The 18,358-nt window shown below is 37.3% G+C and overlaps 2 protein-coding genes across 2 annotated transcripts in view; one reads left to right on the top strand and one right to left on the bottom strand.

Moving 5' to 3' along the window:
- The window catches only part of TRIM37 (tripartite motif containing 37), a 155,909-nt gene that overhangs the window by 120,136 nt on the left and 17,415 nt on the right, over positions 1-18,358 (top strand). The window lies entirely within an intron of this gene.
- Positions 1-18,358, bottom strand: part of PPM1E (protein phosphatase, Mg2+/Mn2+ dependent 1E) — a 220,678-nt gene that overhangs the window by 12,336 nt on the left and 189,984 nt on the right. The window contains exons 3-6 of the mRNA XM_074223596.1: positions 13,786-13,985; positions 3,673-3,861; positions 852-995; positions 488-581 (exon numbers count right to left, since the gene is read on the bottom strand). Coding sequence (XP_074079697.1) covers positions 488-581; positions 852-995; positions 3,673-3,861; positions 13,786-13,985 — 627 coding nt within the window. The remainder of the gene's footprint in view (positions 1-487; positions 582-851; positions 996-3,672; positions 3,862-13,785; positions 13,986-18,358) is intronic.

The following is an 18,358-nucleotide window of genomic DNA, read 5'->3' on the forward strand; positions in this document are numbered from 1 at the left end:
TAAGGCAAACCAGGGGTTGCTTAGTTGACCTGCCATAGGTGAAGCCTGCATGAGGTAAAAAATATGGTCTGCAGCCCTAGGCCGTCATCCTGTGCGTCAGGGAAACCTGTGACTGCATCAGACAAGAGTAGAATGAGAGGAAATTAAGAGAGGCAGCGTGATTTCAAGCCCCTTTCCTTCATATGAGTCATAGACTTCTTTCAGGAAAGAAGACAACAGACCCGTAGGCCCTCTATGCTTAGGTTTTCTTTTTTCATTTTGATAAAAGAATTTAAACATAAGACTCCACAGACTTATAGGATATGAATATGAGATGAATCGGTAATTAAGAGAGACATTTCTTAATTGCTATTTAAGTGGTGCCATGAATTTTTTCATAATGGAAATGTATTGTCTTGGGGTTTCTGAGTAGTCCCATAGTTAAGGCATAGGGGCAAGGGAGGACAGGGCATGCTGGAGACCCTTAATGAGTTAAATAATTTCTTACCAATAGCTCTTGAGACAGACAGACTTCCATTCACTCTCCAGGCACCGAACCAGACCACACAACCTCCAAGGGCCTCAATTCGTTGCTTCTCATCCTAAATCACAGTGTATTACAAGAGGAAACAGAAAATGTAACATCAGCAGGCTCTCTGGAAGTGATGAGAAGAGTTAGAACAAGGGATATCATTCAGAATCAGGCAAGCATGACTATAAAGCCAATTCCTAGAAGGATTCTTTTCCTTTTTTCCAAGCACTTGATGAGGCTAGTTACCGGGGAAATAATGATACTTATTATAATAAAACATAATAGTATGAATAGTTAGAGGGAAAACAGATGATGTCCTAAAGAAAGAGGCTTTGCTCACCTCTCTGTCTGGTTTATGTGGCTTCATTAATTCCACAGCTTGGCCCTTCCTCACAAGCATGACTTGAGAGTCACCCAGCCAGGCCACATGGAGCATGTTGCCTCGGATAAATGTCACTACTCCTGTGGTCCCACAACGCAAACTCTGAAAATAGTTAATGCAAAGTCAGAATAAAAAAAAGACCCAGAGTCTGAATTCCCATTGAAAAGTATATTTAGATTCCTATCAAGCAAGGAATAGGTGAACATTTATTATAGTACAAGATACATTTTTCTTAATTATTATTATTTTGCTTTTGTTAGGCAGTGGGGTTAAAGTGACTCACCCAAGGTCACACAGCTAGTAAGCATCAAGTATCTGAGGCTGGATTTTAACCCAGATTCTCCTGATTCCAAGGTTAGTGGTCTATCTACTGGGCCACCTAGCTGCTCATACATCCTATTTTTCAAAAATTCTCATATGAACCCTTGTTCAATGTCATATGATTGATATCAGGTCAAAAACCAAGTTATTCTACCTCCCAGGGCAGCAGTTTTCCCCACTGTGTCATATAGATATTACTGAATCATAATTTGGTCAGAGAAAAAAATCATAGCCTCAGTCCCACTGTTTGTAAAACTATGATTTACAGCATTTTATTTGAAGGGGTAAATGGAGCCAATGTTTTGATACTTCTAGATAGACTATGTGAAAATGCTCAGTTTTGTTTTATTCTCCAGGGTACTATGGTTTATACTCTTAGTACAAAGCATGTTCTGAGATATGGCTATAATGTTTTCTAGAGGCTTAAGTTTTGCTAATATTAAATGAGGAAACTTTCCCTTTCAATTACTATTATGTTTGTAATTTGGAGCTCTAGGAGAAGTTAGATCTTTTGATTCCCAGGTCTCTTAAAAGTGTTGATGTTATTAGCAGACCAACATGACAGATCTGTTTGACTTAAGTGACCTGGGTTTCATAAATTTCTATCACTCTGAATTAGACCCAGTGAGCCATAGGTGGATAATGACACATCTGTCATCTCCCTTCCAACATCCCCTCCCCATTGCCCATCTCCTACATGGGGAAAATTGGTTGTTTGTTATAAATCCTCGCCCACCAATAGAATGTCTTCCCACACAGAACATTCAGATAATTCAGCCCCGCTAGTACAAATTATAAAAGACGTTTCACTGCATATGCTCTAGAGAGAACAGGAGGCCGGGCTGTTTCACAACAGGAATAGCTACTTTTTTTTTTTCTCAGCAGTTAACACATGGAAGCACAAGAGAGAACTTGCTGTGAGAGATCTAAGTTACTTAAGTTAGCAGTGAACTATTGGGAGAGACTGAGGCACACTCAAACTTCCTACAAATGTGTGGAAGTACTCTTGAAATGGAAGGATGTTGAGGAAAAGAAAAGAGATGAAGGTATACTTGGTTTCAGGGATAGGGTTATCTCTACATCATTTGATGGGGTATCATGTTTCATGTTCAAAAGAGAGAGAGAGGATTAGAATAAGAGGAAAAAGCTAGGAGCTGTGGTTTTTGTGTAACCCCTGGGAGGTTTAAGGGATTATCATCCAGCACAAATACAGTGTTCAATCAATAAAATCTTATATTTAATGGATGGTTTGTTTAATTCATCTTTTAATTTTATTTCCCATTTTCATATATAGTTCCTGGTACATAGTAGGCAACAAATCCTTGTTGAATTAAATTAAATTGAACTGATTTTAATTGTAAAAGTCTAGGGACTATTATCATTGGATTTGCACTTAAACTGGTCAGGCCTTAGATTAAATACATGCTTATTTTCTGGAGGATCCTCACTGGAGCCCAGAGCATCAGGAATGTTGGACCACATTCTTGAGTTCTCCCACTGGTTTGCTGTGTAAGTTTTCCTAACTGAAATGCATACCCCACACCCAGCTCATTTGATGAAAGAGTTAATGTTTCACTTACGAGAGAATTATTTTCTCTCTGTGCAAACAATTGAAGAAAAATTATTTTTTAGTTTGTTCTTGGCAAAACCTTTCAGCATTCAGTGATATAGTTAATTGGTACCCATAGTTCAAAATGATTAATTAGGTTTTAGTTACCACCATTTATCCTAATATCTTATTTCTGTTGTAGATGGTAAATATTCAGGTCATTGTTTAAGTAATGAAAATATTTATGATATAAACTTTTTTATTCTGGGAAAAGGAAAGTTAGTTCTTAATTCATTTGAGACTAATAATAATTGAGACCAGATTAATAGAATGAGAGAGTATAATCCCAGTTCTTCTCCTAGGTTCTTAGGATAGGAAACCAAAGTCATCTTTCCCAATTATTTACAGTTTGCTGACTTTAATGACTACATCCAAAATTGTTAGCAACAGAAAGGGAAAGAAATGATTATTGTGTGACTGATAGACATTGGTGATTAAGAAAGTAAACACTTACCTGACAAATCCAGTGGTGAAAAATTTCTAGAAATTGCACCCCAAGAACTTCTATATAGTACACCTAAAATTACCCTAAATCTAGGACTGTGTTCATGAACCATCAATTCACTTAGCATGTTCTGCAAATTCCATAGTGAGGGAGAACTATGTTGGAATTCAAATTGTTGTCTGTAGAGTTCAGATGAAGATGCCAAGGTGTGTACATCTCGCAACTGGGGGATGGAAGGGGAGGTGGTGCTAAAGAAAGCAAAATCTGAGTCTGAGTAACCCTTTAGCCCCAGACTAAATTAATGGACTAGACTAGTATTTTTTTAGTCTGCATTTCAGGGCAAAAATGATTCACCTCTGGGCCCATAACTGCTCAATTTGAAGAAGTTACAAGAAGTTACAAACCTCCCTGGCTGCTTTCTGCACAAAACGCTCATCGGTCACCCGGAAGGCTCGGCATAGTGCCTCAGCAGGGTCATGGGGGAACATTTCCTGGCGTACTAAGTTCACATGGAGGTGGATGGAGGCATAAATGGCAGCATCTACTCCACCATGCCCATCAAACACTGCAAAGTAGGCTTGTTCTTCTTGATCCTGGCAAAGAAAAACAGCACACAGATGTGCTGAAACCAGATGAACCGCTGTCCTTAAAACCCCCATTACCCATCTTCCTCTTCTTCCTCCTCCTGCACCTCAACCAACCCTTCCTCCCCATCCCCCCCCCCAAGTCCTTGGCCTCCACAATAAGACAAAACATTCCCATTTTCTAGCAACTGCCAAAGCACCTGCAAGATCAGGTCATCTGTGTTTCTGTACCAGCAGGCTGTAACACATGCCCAATTAGCTCAGTGGAACTGCCCCTTTCTGTGCAAGTTGCTACTTTGCACCATGGAAACCACCCACACACATTTGTTTCAAATCTTTCTCAAGCAGCCAAAGCAAAAATAAAAATAAGTAAATGCCTTTATGGATCGAAGACATTAAATTCACATTAAAAAAAACTTACATAGAATGTAAACCAGTGGTATAACATATATGGACATGTAAATTATACAGACACGCTTCATGATACCAGAATTCTCATCATATGGGGCCCAAATTCTTTAAATCAACTTTTCAATTTGGTCACAATTCATGCCAGATGGAGTTCACTTTGTCCTTGCTTTCTCTTAATAGTGTAGAATGCTCAACCAGATTCTGGTTCTCAGCCCATCCCAGAAGTTTGTTCTTTGATCCTCACTTAGCAAGAAGAGCTGGGTTCAAATCCGGCTTCCAAGACAGCCTAGCTGTGTGATACTGCCAAGGCCTCTGCCCTAGGCTAAGACTACAAATTAGAGAGGAATTGCTACTCTGGTGCCACCCTGGGAGGTGTCTGTGCTGATGATCATGAGACTGAACCAAAAGCCCGGTTCCCAGGTTTCCTTGGGGAAGAACTTTTGATTTCAGCTGCAAATCTTTTTTCTGAGGGAGCTGAATTTGAGTGTCATCCCAGCCACCCACTGGTCCTATAATCAAGCCACTTGACTTTTTCTGTGCCTCCATTTCTTTAATCTGTTAAATAGAAATGAGTGATAAAAACTTCATTGTGAGGAGCTAATAAAACAATAGCTTGGGAAGGGTCTTGAAAACAGAACATCTTTTTTATTTTAATTTTTTACAATTATAGACCAATCTCTCTTTATAACTTGACTTCCTCAAGAGAGATCTAAAATGGATCCAAAAAAGGGGTTTAGATGAATTTATGAATGATTCAATTAATAAATAGGATCTCGGACATTAAAGGCAGTATCATACTTCCTTCCCCATAGAACATTCCTTAAGGCCTCTGTTAACAAAAAAGATAAAAGACAGAATGGATAGAGGATGGTTTTAATAGAATAGAAGAGTTCCTATGTGCTTTGACTTGTAGTCAGAGAGGGGTATCAGGATCAAATAAAGGTGATTTTTTATTGTATGTTTAAAAAATTTAAAACATGAATATAAAATAAAAAAACTGACATGTATACAGCAAAACATGAGAGGATTTCCATTTCAAGAAAGGTGTGTTCAAAATTGTCCCTCCTTTCTTTGCTTCTGATTTTCTTTTGTTCTCTGCTGTTTTTTTCCCTTCCCCCAAGAAGGCTACAATTAAGCATGAATGTACACACACTTATACACATATGCTACTCACATTCACATGCACATTTATATGTAATAAATACACACACACATATATATCATACACACACATACATATATAAAATCCTAAAGGTCTATTTTTATTTTTGTTTTTTAGTTTTTTGCAAGGCAATGGGGTTAAGTGGCTTGCCCAAGGCCACACACAGCTAGGTAATTATTGTCTGAGGCCGGATTTGAACTCAGGTACTCCTGACTCCAGGGCCGGTGCTCTATCCACTGTGTCATCTAGCCGCCCCTAAATCCTAAAGGTCTATTTTTAAAAATTTTTTTTAAAGATTTTTAAATTAAGGGCAGCTAGTTCCTGGAGTCAGGAAGACCTGAGTTCAAATCTAATCTCAAATACTTAACTAGCTGTGAGACCCTGGGCAAATCTTAACCCTGATTGCCTCCAGGAAAAAAAAAATCTTTTCAAGATGCTTAATAGCAAGGAGAAGGGAATCAGTTAAGACACTGGAGATTCTAGGTAGAAAAATAATATTTAAGGAAGCAAGACTTGTAAGTGGGGACAATTCAGAGCAAAAAGAGTATGGCTATCCTTGAAGAGGAGTGAGAACAGTACTGCCATACTGATCTTTCTAAAACAGCTTGTATTATGTCATTCCCCCTACTCAGTAACTCCCTATTCTTGCCTAAGGCCTACCAAGGGGGTGAGAGTGGGAGAGGAATGAAAAAACATATTCTGTGAAAAATTCCTGAAGCTTAAACCCAAAGTTTCAATCCTGGACCACAGGTCACATCTAAAATAAACTAGATCATTTAGGACCTAATTCTGGCTCTTAACTGACTTGTACAAATGGCTTGTATTTAAGAGTTTCATGAACAGATTCTCTCATACAGGATTACCCTGCTATTATACCTGTTAAACTGAGTATCTCAAAGAATTTTGCAAAATGAAGTGAAATCCAGGGGATTTGAGGAGGTGGCATTATACAATGCAAAGAATGCTAAATCTGATGCTAAGAGAACCCAAAGGATATAACCAGTAATTCTAAGGTCAATGCAGTAACAAGGCAGAGATATACTGAACCCAGGTCTTTAGATTCAAATCCCATGCTCTTTTCATTTTTGTTCAATCTTTTCAGTAGTGTCTGACTCTTCATGACCCCATTTGGGGTTTTCTTGGCTAAGATATTGAAGTGGTTTGTAATCTTCAGCTCATTTAAAGATGAGAAAACTGAAGCTAAGAAAGTTAAGTGACTTGTCTGAGACCAGATTTGAACTCTGAGAAATGAATTTTCCTGATTTCAGGTCTGGCACTCTTATCCACTGCCATCTCACTGCATTATTATTATTATTATTATTATTGTTCAACCTTCATTTCTGATGACCATCAAAGGCATCCCAGTGTTGGAGTCAGAGAATGGTGTGTTCGGCTGTGGCTGATGGTCCAAAATGAGTTGGAAGGCACTATCAGATATCAGACACAAGTGGCCCAGTAGAACATTTAGAGTAGAAGTGGTTCTTTATTGCAATTAGAGCACATTTAATATAACCTGTTCCTTATAGTTTGTGGAGTCATTGGTAGAATTGCAAATTATCTTGGTACATCTCTTTTCTCTCATTTAGATTATAAATTTCTTGAGAGTGGGATCTATGTGATAAGAAATTTCTATACTACAAGCAGGTACAGGGTATTCATTTGAAGCAATGGCCCAGGGCTGATGGTGAGTCAAGAAATAAAATCAAAAGTGGCAACTCCTTCAGCAAACAGCACAAGGAACCTTGAATCAAAGAGTTATCTCAATATGTATGTATCATAGTAGATGCCACTGTCACACATGGGTCTTTTGAGCCATATATGTATGGGACTGAGTTGCCTCAGAAAAAAAGCAATATAAATCAATCACATTGTTATGCAATTATGGTTAGACTGTATCAGACATCTGCTAATGTGTCTTTGGACACACTAATAGTCAATCTTGACAGCCATGTAAATATGTGTAATATTGTGATTATAATTTTTAAAAGTGATATTCAAATGCAAATTTGAGAAAAGTAGAGTGGCAAGAGGCCACCTACTTTTTATTAAGTCATTATGCTTGACAGTAAGAACTAAGAGATGCTAAGAGGAAAATGTTAGTTTATCACTTATAATATCTCAAGTACAAGCCCAGCTACTTTCTCAGCGGCTATATATATTATATATAATTATATATATGATATATATAGTATAAAAACATACATACATATATACGAATCTATTTTTCTCCAATTACATGTAAAGACAATTGTTACCATTAACTTAAAAAAACTGAGTTTCAAATTTCTTCCCTCCCTCCCATCTTCTCTTTCCCTGAGACAGACATGTAATAGGTTATACATGTGCAATCATGCAAAACATATTTCCATATTAATCATATTGATAAGGAAGGCACTAAAAGAAAAAAAACTACACATAAAAAAGGGAAAAATAGCATGTTTCAATCTGTATTCCAAACTCCATCAGTACTTTCTCTGGAGGTGGATAGCATTTCATCATGAATTCTTTAGAAGTGTCGCCAAAATATTTTTTAAAATCACAGTAGAGTCAGAAATAGCTAAGAGAACAGCATGATGCTTTCTCAAAGTCAATCTAATGCAAAAACAAAAAGGTTAGCAGAGTAACCCAGATGTCATATTTCCATAGGTTTTAATATTGAGATGTACCATATGTCACTTTGATAGTCTATAGGGCTCTTTGAACCGAAGCCAGAATTAACAAGCTCTAAAGAAAGTATATCTACACAAGATAGATAGAACTTGTAATCAGCAATATCATGGATTGAGCAGGAAAAAAGGAAAGAAAACCCTAAAAGACTACAAATGCAAAAAATGACAAAAAGGACAATGATGATTGTTGGAGAAACTGTGGGAAGATAAAAAATATGATAGCTATTGGTGGAAAAATGAATTGCTCCAATCATTCTGGAAAGCAATTTGGATTTAAATCCAAAACTTACTTAACTATGCATACCCTTTGACTGATATGATACCTAAAGATGTCAAGAATGGGGAAAGGGCTTCTCATGTATGTTTTTACGGAAGCATTTTTCTGTTGAAGAACAAACTGGAAATATATTGTGTGTCTATTAAGTGGAGAATGATAATCTAAATTACAATTTTTAAATATAATGAAATATTATAAGAAATTATGAGAGGTAGATTCAGAGAAACGTGAGAAAATGTATATGAACTGATCCAACATACAGTAAGCAGAACCAGGGCAATTTAAACAAAGATGGTAATTTTGCAAAGGAAAATAATGTTAAAAGATATATAAGAACAGGGTGGCTAGATGGTGCAGTGGATAGAACACCGGCCCTGGAGTCAGGAGTACCTGACTTCAAATCCAGCCTCAGATACTTAATAATTACCTAGCTGTGTGGCCACTTAACCCCATTGCTTTGCAAAAAAAAAAAAAAAATCTTAAAAAAAGAAGACATAAGAACTTTGTTTGATCTATGCAAGGACCAATCTTGACTCCAGAAGATATGGAACCTTGCTTTTAGCATTTTGACAGAGAGGTAGTAGCACAGAACGCTGCCTATAAAGGTTTCCCTTTTCAACTTAAAATAGCTCTTAGACTTTTGGAATGCCCTATATTTTCAGACACAGCTGATTTATTTGTTTTGCTTGACTATAATGTGTTATAAGATAGGACTTTTACTTGCAGAAAGGCATTGGGGGGTAGTGGGTGGTTATTACTAGTGATACAAAAAAATGAAGAAAAAGGATGTAATAAAATTTCAAAAATACACAGAAGAGAAAGGGAGTTCAAAAGACAAAGGACAATTTTGGTACTATTCTTGTTAAATACACTTTTACCAAGCTGTTAACTCTCTTTTCATAATTTTTTTGCCTCTCATTTCTTTGTGCAATTTTTCTTTTACCTCTCTTATTTGATTTTTTAGGGTTTTTTTTTGCAAGGCAAATGGGGTTAAGTGGCTTGCCCAAGGCCACACAGCAAGGTAATTATTAAGTGTCTGAGACCGGATTTGAACCCAGGTACTCCTGACTCCAGGGCTATCCACTGCACCACCTAGCTGCCCCTCTTATTTGATTTTAAAAATCCTTTTTGAACTCTTCCAAGAATTCTTTTGTGTGTGTGTGTGTGTGTGTGTGTGTGTGTGTGTGTGTGTGTGTGTGTGGTGCAACTGAGACCAATTCACATTTTTCTTTGAGGCTTCGGATATTTTGACATTGTTATCTTCCTTTAAGTTTCTGTTTTGAGCTTCCCTGTCCCTAAAGTAATTTTTTCTTGGTCATTTTTGTTGTAAGTTCTTTGCTCATTTTCCTAAACAATTTTTTGATTTGTCTCTTTATATTACAGTTGGACTCTGTTCTCAGGGTGGACAGGGCACTGTCCCAAAAACTTCAAACCTTTGTGGTTGCTGTTTTCACTAGTTTGGGGGTGGGGGGCTGTAAGCTTACAGTATTTCCAAGGAAGTATGATCTAAGGAGAGGTATGACCACCATTCTCCTGGCTTATGCTTTGGTCTTTATCCAGAAAAGACTGTTCCCCTTTAGCCACAAAGTGCTAGTGGTCCTTTGGACCCTGAAACTGTGACCAGGTTCTGCATTCCTTATGAGTGACCACAAGCATTCATCTCTGCCTTGAAACCGACCTTGCTCCCCTGGGGCCACAAGCACTAGTGCTCTTCTTGGCCCTGGAACTATGATCCAGAACTGTGTATAGACAATGCAACAGTGTCCTGAACCCAACACCAGCAAAGGCTTTTCTGTAATCTCTTTATGACCAGTAGTCTGGCTCCATTACTGTCTGTGGGCTGAGAATTCCCAAAGCTGATGCTGCCTCCAATGCAGACTCTTCAAGGCATGCTTCCTGCTACATGCCTTCCCATTACCCCATGTGACAAACTTTTCCTGTCAATCTCTTAAATTGTCTTGGGCTGGAAAATTGTTTCATCCCTACATTTTGTTGGCTCTGCCACTCCAGAATTCATTTTCAAGTGTTATTTTATTTTATTTTTAGATTTTTCAAGGCAATGATTTTAAGTGGCTTGCTCTATCCACTGCGCCACCTAGCTGCCCCTTCAAGTGTTATTTTGGAGGAGAATTTGGTAGAGTTCCTGCCTGTACTCTTACCATCTTGGTTCTACCCCCTAAATGTAATGTACATTTAAAGAAGTTTGAAATTTCAATATTCAATCCTATCTTTTGTTCTTTGTATCCTTAATAGTCTTGTTTAATATATGAGACTAAAAGCTATTTGCAAATCACTAGGTGGTCAAAACATGCAAACAGTTCATAAAAGAATGGCAGATTATTAACAGTCACATGAAAGAGTGCTCCCAAAACACTAATAACAGTAATGCAAGTCAAAACATCAATGAGATTTAATCTCATAACTAACAAATTAGCAAAGATAACAAAAGAAGGGAATAGTTAGTGTTGGAGTGTTGTTGGTGTAGCTATGAAACAGTATGACCCTATTGGATAGCAATTTGGAATTATACAAAGAAAATGACTAGAAAACCCCAGCCTTTGACCCAGAGATTTCACTGGTGAGCCTATACCAAGAAGGTCAATAACAAGTACCAACGAGGTATTTTATAGTATTTTTTTTTAAAGCAAACAGAAACCAAACAGAAGCCCCCAGATTGGGGAATGACTAAAAAAATTGAAGGTAACTGAGTATTACTGTTTTATAAGAAATGATGCAGAAACAGAATGGCACAGGAGATAGGAAGCTGGTTTTAAAACTAGGAATATATGCTTTTATGTTCTGCTTCTGACAAATAGATGAGTGCTTATTTACATACATACATATACACACATCTATATACATATATGTTTGTACTCTTGAACACACATACCTACACAGTATAGCATGATTAAAGGCAAGCCCCTTATCCTTCAGAGTCCCATACCACTCCCTTATTACTGAAAACAATTAGGGCTAAGTGACTTGCCTGGAGTCACACAACTAGTAAATATCTGAGGCCAAATTTGAACTCAGACCCTCCTGACTCCAGGGCTGGTGCAGCTTTCAGGCAATTCTTTTTTTTTTTTTTTAACATTTATTTATTTATTTATTTTAGATTTTTGGCAAGGCAAATGAGGTTAAATGACTTGCCCAAGGTCACACAGATAGGTAATTATTAAGTGTCTGAGGTTGGATTTGAACTCGGATTCTTCAGACTCCAGGGCCAGTGCTCTATCCACTGTGCCACCTATCTGCCCCCCTGTAACTCTTTAAGATTATAAATTGATATGTTGAAAGTATGAATGTGCATTGGTAAAAGAAAAAAAAATCTGCCTTAATTCAGAAACTCTCTACCTCAGTGAAGTCACGGGTGCATTTTTTGAAGACAGGAAATTATTAATATGGTTAATATTAATATGAAACATATAAACATATATAGCATGAAACATATAAACTTATGAACACACATATATATGAATATATGAAACTTTTCCTATATCACCAGCTGATAGTACTTTCCATTCCCAAACAGCTTTGCATTTAACTCTTCTAAGTGTGTTTAATAACTGTATATTTATGTTGCATATCTATTTTATATGTCCCTGTATTTTCCATTAGAATGCAAGTTCATTGCAAGTAGGGATCTTTTTATTCTTTGTACATAGAAGGTGCTTAAAATATACTTATCGATTGAACTTATACAAATTCAAATAAGCAGGGACGGCTAGGTGGTGTAGTGGATAAAGCACCGGCCTTGGAGTTAGGAGTACCTGGGTTCAAATCCGGCCTCAGACACTTAATAATTACCTAGCTGTGTGGCCTTGGGCAAGCCACTTAACCCCATTTGCCCTGCAAAAAAACTAAAAAAAAAATTCAAATAAGCAGAAACAAGAAACCAACATACTCAGTTTTTACACCAGTGTAAATGAAAAGAATAAAAAAAAAACCCCAATAAAAACTGAATGTTAAAAAAGATAATGATGAAGCATATCTGTGAAGAAGATTATAGAAGGTCCCTTCCTCCCCTCCACATCTTTGCAGAAATAGGGGACTGTGGGTGTGGAATGTTGTATATATCTCAAACTTTTCTGATGTGTTGATTAGTTTTGCTTAGCTGTCACCTTCCCCCACCTTTTATTCTTTGTTATGAGGAGTATTGAAGAAGAAACTGAAAGGGATAGGAGTAGGTTATGTTAGAAAATGTAGGTAATATAAAAACAAGATATCAATTAAAAAGTATTTTTAAAAAATTCATATTTGTTGAATTCACAATTTTAAAAAGATAACCACCATGTGGTTGTTCTATGCACTTAGAATGCATCCACCTACTCATCATTTAAAATTCTTAGCTTCCTTCAAATCAAATGTTAAAATAAGGTCATATTTATGAAGCATTGAGCACATAGTAGGTGCTTAATAATGGTTATTTCCTTCCTCCCTCAACCATTCCTTCCATCCTTTCCTCCCTTGCTCTTTTGTTATTTATTCCTTCTCTTTTTTTATTCTTCCTTTTACTCTTTTCCATTATCCTCTCCCTCCCTCCCTCCCTCCCTCCTTCCTTCCTTCCTTCCTTCCTTCCTTCCTTTTCTTAATTTAATTGCAATCTCCTATGAGAAGCCTTTTCTGATTCTTCCCAATTGCTGGAATTCTCTCCCTCCTCAAATTTTATTATATTTATAAGTACATAATCTGATGACCTATTGCATCTTCCTAGCAGAATATAATTTCTTTTGGGGAAGGGAGAGAACTCTTTTTCATTTTGTCTTTTTTGGGTATCCCAAGTGTTTTTGTATCCAAGTGCATCCAGTAGTCACTTCTTTATTGAATGCCCTCCCCAGTGTGTTACTCAGAGTTCTTCAGTAACCCCCAGCTGACTAAAGAGAAGTTTCCATACAGGTAAATGCTATCATCTACTAGCTATATTTCTTACTATTTAGCCTGGAGACCACAGATCAAATAAAATATGCCACTACTTAGTATCTACCCAAGGGTTTCCGCTAAGGCAATCAAAATCATTCACAGACAGGGATCTTTACTTTTATTCCTATTCCATTTTGCATAATAAATAAAAAGAATCTCCAAGGCATAGAACTGGAAAACTTGACTGATATACAGACAGCAAGAAAAAAGATTTCAGGATTCTTGAGTCCTTTCGCTTTCTCCTCACAATCTGTTCTCCCTTTTGATAATAGTATTTTAAATGGATTTATAACATACATGTGGATTTAATCTACTACAAAATAGCTTGATATCAACATTAGAGAAAAATAATTCTCTATATTTAATGTAAGCAAACTTCTGCCTTTCGATTTAAGGTCTATTACTAAAAATCTAAAGGAGCTGAAGGAAGGAAGTTACTTTGTCAGCAACTTTTTCTCTTTTTCCCATTTGTCCCTTGGATGTACCCTTTTTACCTCTAGATTGAAGAGCATATTAAAATCAGGAATGCAGACATGTTTGTCCTCCATTTTCCTGCGCATGTTTTTGATGGCATGGATTGATGTCTCATAATACAACTGAGGTTTTCTGCGGAGAGGGAAGTCCTTCACCCAACTGCAGCAAATCTCGTGTAGTTTGCTGAAGACAGAACGTGCCAATTTCACTGTCTCAATCTCTGTGGAAGAAATACAAACCCCCCCAATGAAAGGCATTAGAAGACTGTTTCTGCCTTCCTCGCCCGCATGCTAAAGACAGAAGTAGTTCATCTCTGTCAAATTCATAAATAGAAGGGGCGACTAGGTGGTGCAGTAGATAAAGTACCGGCCCTGGAGTCAGGAGTGCCTGGGTTCAAATCCGGTCTCAGACACTTAATAATTACCTAGCTGTGTGGCCTTGGGCAAGCCACTTAACCCCATTTGCCTTGCAAAAAAAAAATTCATAAATAGAAGAGAGTCACCCTTCCCAAGAAGAAATGACAGCTACTTTGCATTCAAAAGCACAATAATATACTATCACTGCTTGCCTCTAGATTTGCTCTAGTCCCTGCTGGGGCTCCAGTAATATATTTTGCCCTTTCTAGACATAAAAGATCCCAAAGAATAGTGGTTAACTTTTTTTTTGGGGGGGGGCAAGGCAATAGCATTAAGTGGCTTGCCCAAGGTCACAAAGCTAGGTAATTATTAAGTGTCTGAGGCCACATGTGAACTCAGGTACTCCTGACTCCAGGGTCAGTGCTCTATCCACTGTGCCACCCAGCCGCCCCTGAATAGTGGTTAGTTAACTAATGGTACTTCAAAGGGCATTACTAAATAGCTGTAGGATGTTAAAAAAAAGTTTAACTCATTTAAGCTTAATTTATTTTCTTTTTCTATCCCTTTATTTTTCCTGTCCTTTTTCTTTTTCCTTTATTCCTCTCTGCTCTACTTTCTTTTTCAGTACCTTTCTTTGACCCTTAACGCCAAAGATATTCAGTGATCAAAACTTTGTGTTCTGTTTAAAAAGTAGGCAAATTTTCAGGAAGGAAAAAGTATATGGGAACTTTCTTTTTCTTTATGGATCACTAATTCATGATAGATAGAAAACTGAACTAAACCATAACACAAACATAAGCTTAAATCTATCCTTTGATAACCTTAAAACTGATGAGGAGGAATATTTTTAGCATTTTAATATGGCTCAATTTTTGTGTAATACTGAGGCTCCTGGTACTCTGAAACAACAGAGAAATATAAATATAAATAAAAGTTGTATGACTTGCAGTTAAGTAATGTTACTGGGAATAATTTATGGCTTTTCATTAGCCTGCGGGTTTCCCAAATTCATGTGTACAATGCATTATCATTTTCATTTAATGCATCAGTGACTCAGTATCAGTAATCATACAGACCTTCTGTAGACTGAATGTCTTGTGGATCCATTCCTATTTTTCAAATGTATGTGATGCTGTTGTTGTTACTAAATTCATCATAGTTGTTTGTAACTGCAATTTCTAATTGTAATTTGTTAAAAGATATTAATAGCACAACAACTATCAAATGGTAGTGTGTGAACTTGTTTCAGGTTTGAAACCACTAATCTGTTATTTGAACTCTAAAGACATAATACACTAATAGACTTCCTCAAACATTCCACCTTTAATATGTATGAACTTAAGTGATGGTGACAGAAGGAACAATACATTGTGGGATGACTTGAATGGGTGCTGAAGAAATTATATTAGGTCTAATTTTATCCTCTGCTTAAGATAAAATAGTATTAAATTCCAAAGATAGTAAAGGAACCACCTGTATTTTTTGCAGTCTATGTCAAAGGCTTCTTAATAACTCCTTTGAGAATTGGAAAGATATCATAAATAGAATGTTGAAGTTAAAGGAAGAAGTCAGAAATTGAAATCCAGTCTCTGGCTCCTGGTAATTAGTGTAACCACAGCTAAGTCACCTAATATCTCTAAGGCCAGGTAACTTTATAACATATCATGTTATCACGGCACAGGGAGTTCCTATACTAAGAAAATTACAGATCCTTGATAATTCCCAATTTGAAGAGGCAAAAGAATGCTATTTTAAAAACTGGATTTTACACAAACCTGACATATCTTGACAGCCTGAGAAAAATTGATACAAATTCTGAACAAGTGGGGCTGTGTTCTACAAGAACCTAGGATTCCCATCTTCTACTCCCAGCTTTGCCATTGTTTGTCTATATTTCTTACATACTAGGAAAGAAAATTAACAAGGCCTCTCAACCACTTGATTTCAAGTAAAGAGTTGAATTTTAAGCTATGGCCATATGGCCAATGATACCTGCAACTAATCAGTCAATCTCTGCCCTCATGGAGTTCACATTTTAATGGGGAAACAATATGAAAATATTTAGGTACATAAAAGATAGATCAGACTATCTGGTGTGGCTAGTCTCAGAGGAAAGGCACTAGATGCTAGGAGTACAAGGAAAGGCCTTCTGTAGAAGGCAGGGATTGAATTGATTTTGAAGGAAAAGCTAAGAGGTGGAGGAAGAGGGAGAAGATTCCAGGCATGGAGGCTATCATCCTTTGTCAGCAACACTTGCCCCCCTCCTTCAGTCTTTTTACTTTAGGGAAGTGAAATTAGTTTCTTTCCTCACTCAAAAACCTTTAAGGCTAACAGCTCAAATCACACTGGGAGGGGTGGGGGAAGGGGTCCTTCTGATAAAATAACATCAATTTGTGACAGCAAATCAGTTGCCAAGCCAAGCAGAGTGAGCAAATTTCATTTAACTATATACAAGATACCTTTCTTATTATAAATCACCAAGGTGGTAACCTCAAGAAGCTAATTTTTTTTCAGAAGCAATTTTAGTGGATGCTTCAATCCTTTGCTTCAGAGTGAGAAAACAGAACATTATGGAAACCAAGGGGCTAAAGAAATTTGTAAATGGCAGAAGCTATCATAAGAAAAAGAAATGACATTAAGTCCACTATTTCTGAGACTGTGGAGTTTTTAGCTGGACTGTTCCTGCAAACTTAATACTGCTTAAACCACATTTCTGACTGCTACTCTCCTACTCAAAACTTGTTAGTGCCTCTCTATTATCACTCCTTAGTCTAGTATTTAATGCCCACTCAAATACTGCTTCTCACACACTCAATTCAAAACAAATTGGCTTGCTGGCTGTTCACAGGACACAAATTTGCCTTTGCACAAATGGTGTCTCATTGTCTTGATTGAGGGTCAGAGAAGAGTAGGAAGTATAATCTGGTATGCATCAAAGGGTACCCACCCCTATCAGCATGAACTCTTTCTTGATTCTGTCCAGCTGTTAGTATTTTCTCCCTTTTGAAAGGACTTCACATATTTACTTCTGGGTGTATATATATTGCATTTCTCCAGCAGCATCTAAGCATTTAGGGAGAGAGATTGTTTCTATTTCTTATCTTTCTATAGTTCCAACATTGTCTGGCATGTTGAAGATGCCCAATAAATGTATGCTAAATTGAAGTTAATATCATAGTCTGATGTTTTTCCCATTTCACTTTGTGGCCTCTTAATATGTGTTTTGCTGTTATGAGAAAAGTTTGTTTTGAATGGAAATACCTAGCATGAAGGATAAAACACGAGGTTTAGAGACTTTAGAGACCTGAGAAAGAATAAGGAAGCTGGGGCAGCTAGGTGGTGCAGGGGATAAAGCACCGGCCCTGGAGTCAGGAGTGCCTGGGTTCAAATCCGGTCTCAGACACTTAATAATTACCTAGCTGTGTGGCCTTGGGCAAGTCACTTAACCCCAATTTGCCTTGCAAAAAAAACCCCTAAAAAAATAAGGAAGCTAAGAGGTGGAGGAAGAAGCAAGCAGAGTTAAGTGACTTGCCCAAGGTCACATAGCAAGGAAGTGTCTGAGTCAAATTTGAAATCAAGAAGATGCTTATTCCTAACTTCAGATCTGGAATTCCATCCAATGTGCCACCTAACTGACCTTAAAGCAAGAATAGTCACTAGTTGAGTTTTCTCCCCACTTCTCCTTCCTCTCCAAACCACTTAAATTTAATATCACAAGTTTATGGCATTAAAGAAATTTTTTCCTTAAAAAAGAGTCTGGGTCAGCCTTTCAGGTTTTTTTTCTAATATGAAACATTTTCCTGAAGGGAATGTGGCAGAATGTCAGCAACACAAATAATTGCTGATTGAAATGGAAGTGAAAAGGGGGGAAAGGAATAAAAATGGTCCCCAATAGCAAATCCACCCCCTCACAGCTGTAAATTACTCAGTAGTCATTAATGTCTTGGTTCTGATCTAGAATTAACGCTGAGTCAGCTATCAACCCAAGTATATGATGCAGAATCTTATTGCAGTGATAGACTTCTAGTATCAGTACTAGAGAAATAACTCCAAATCAAAGTCACAGAATCAGAGAGGTGGAAAGGATTGCAGAGAGTCATCTGGTCCAACTAATACATAAAAGGAAGCATCTGACAAGTTCATGTTCAGCATCTGCCTGAGGGACCTCTAAGGAATAGGAGTCCATTGCTCTTGAGAGAGATCACTTTTGGACAACTCCTACTATCAATTCTAACTT

The sequence above is a fragment of the Macrotis lagotis genome, chromosome 2, assembly GCF_037893015.1.
Source record: "Macrotis lagotis isolate mMagLag1 chromosome 2, bilby.v1.9.chrom.fasta, whole genome shotgun sequence".
Taxonomy (NCBI): Eukaryota; Metazoa; Chordata; class Mammalia; order Peramelemorphia; family Peramelidae; genus Macrotis; species Macrotis lagotis.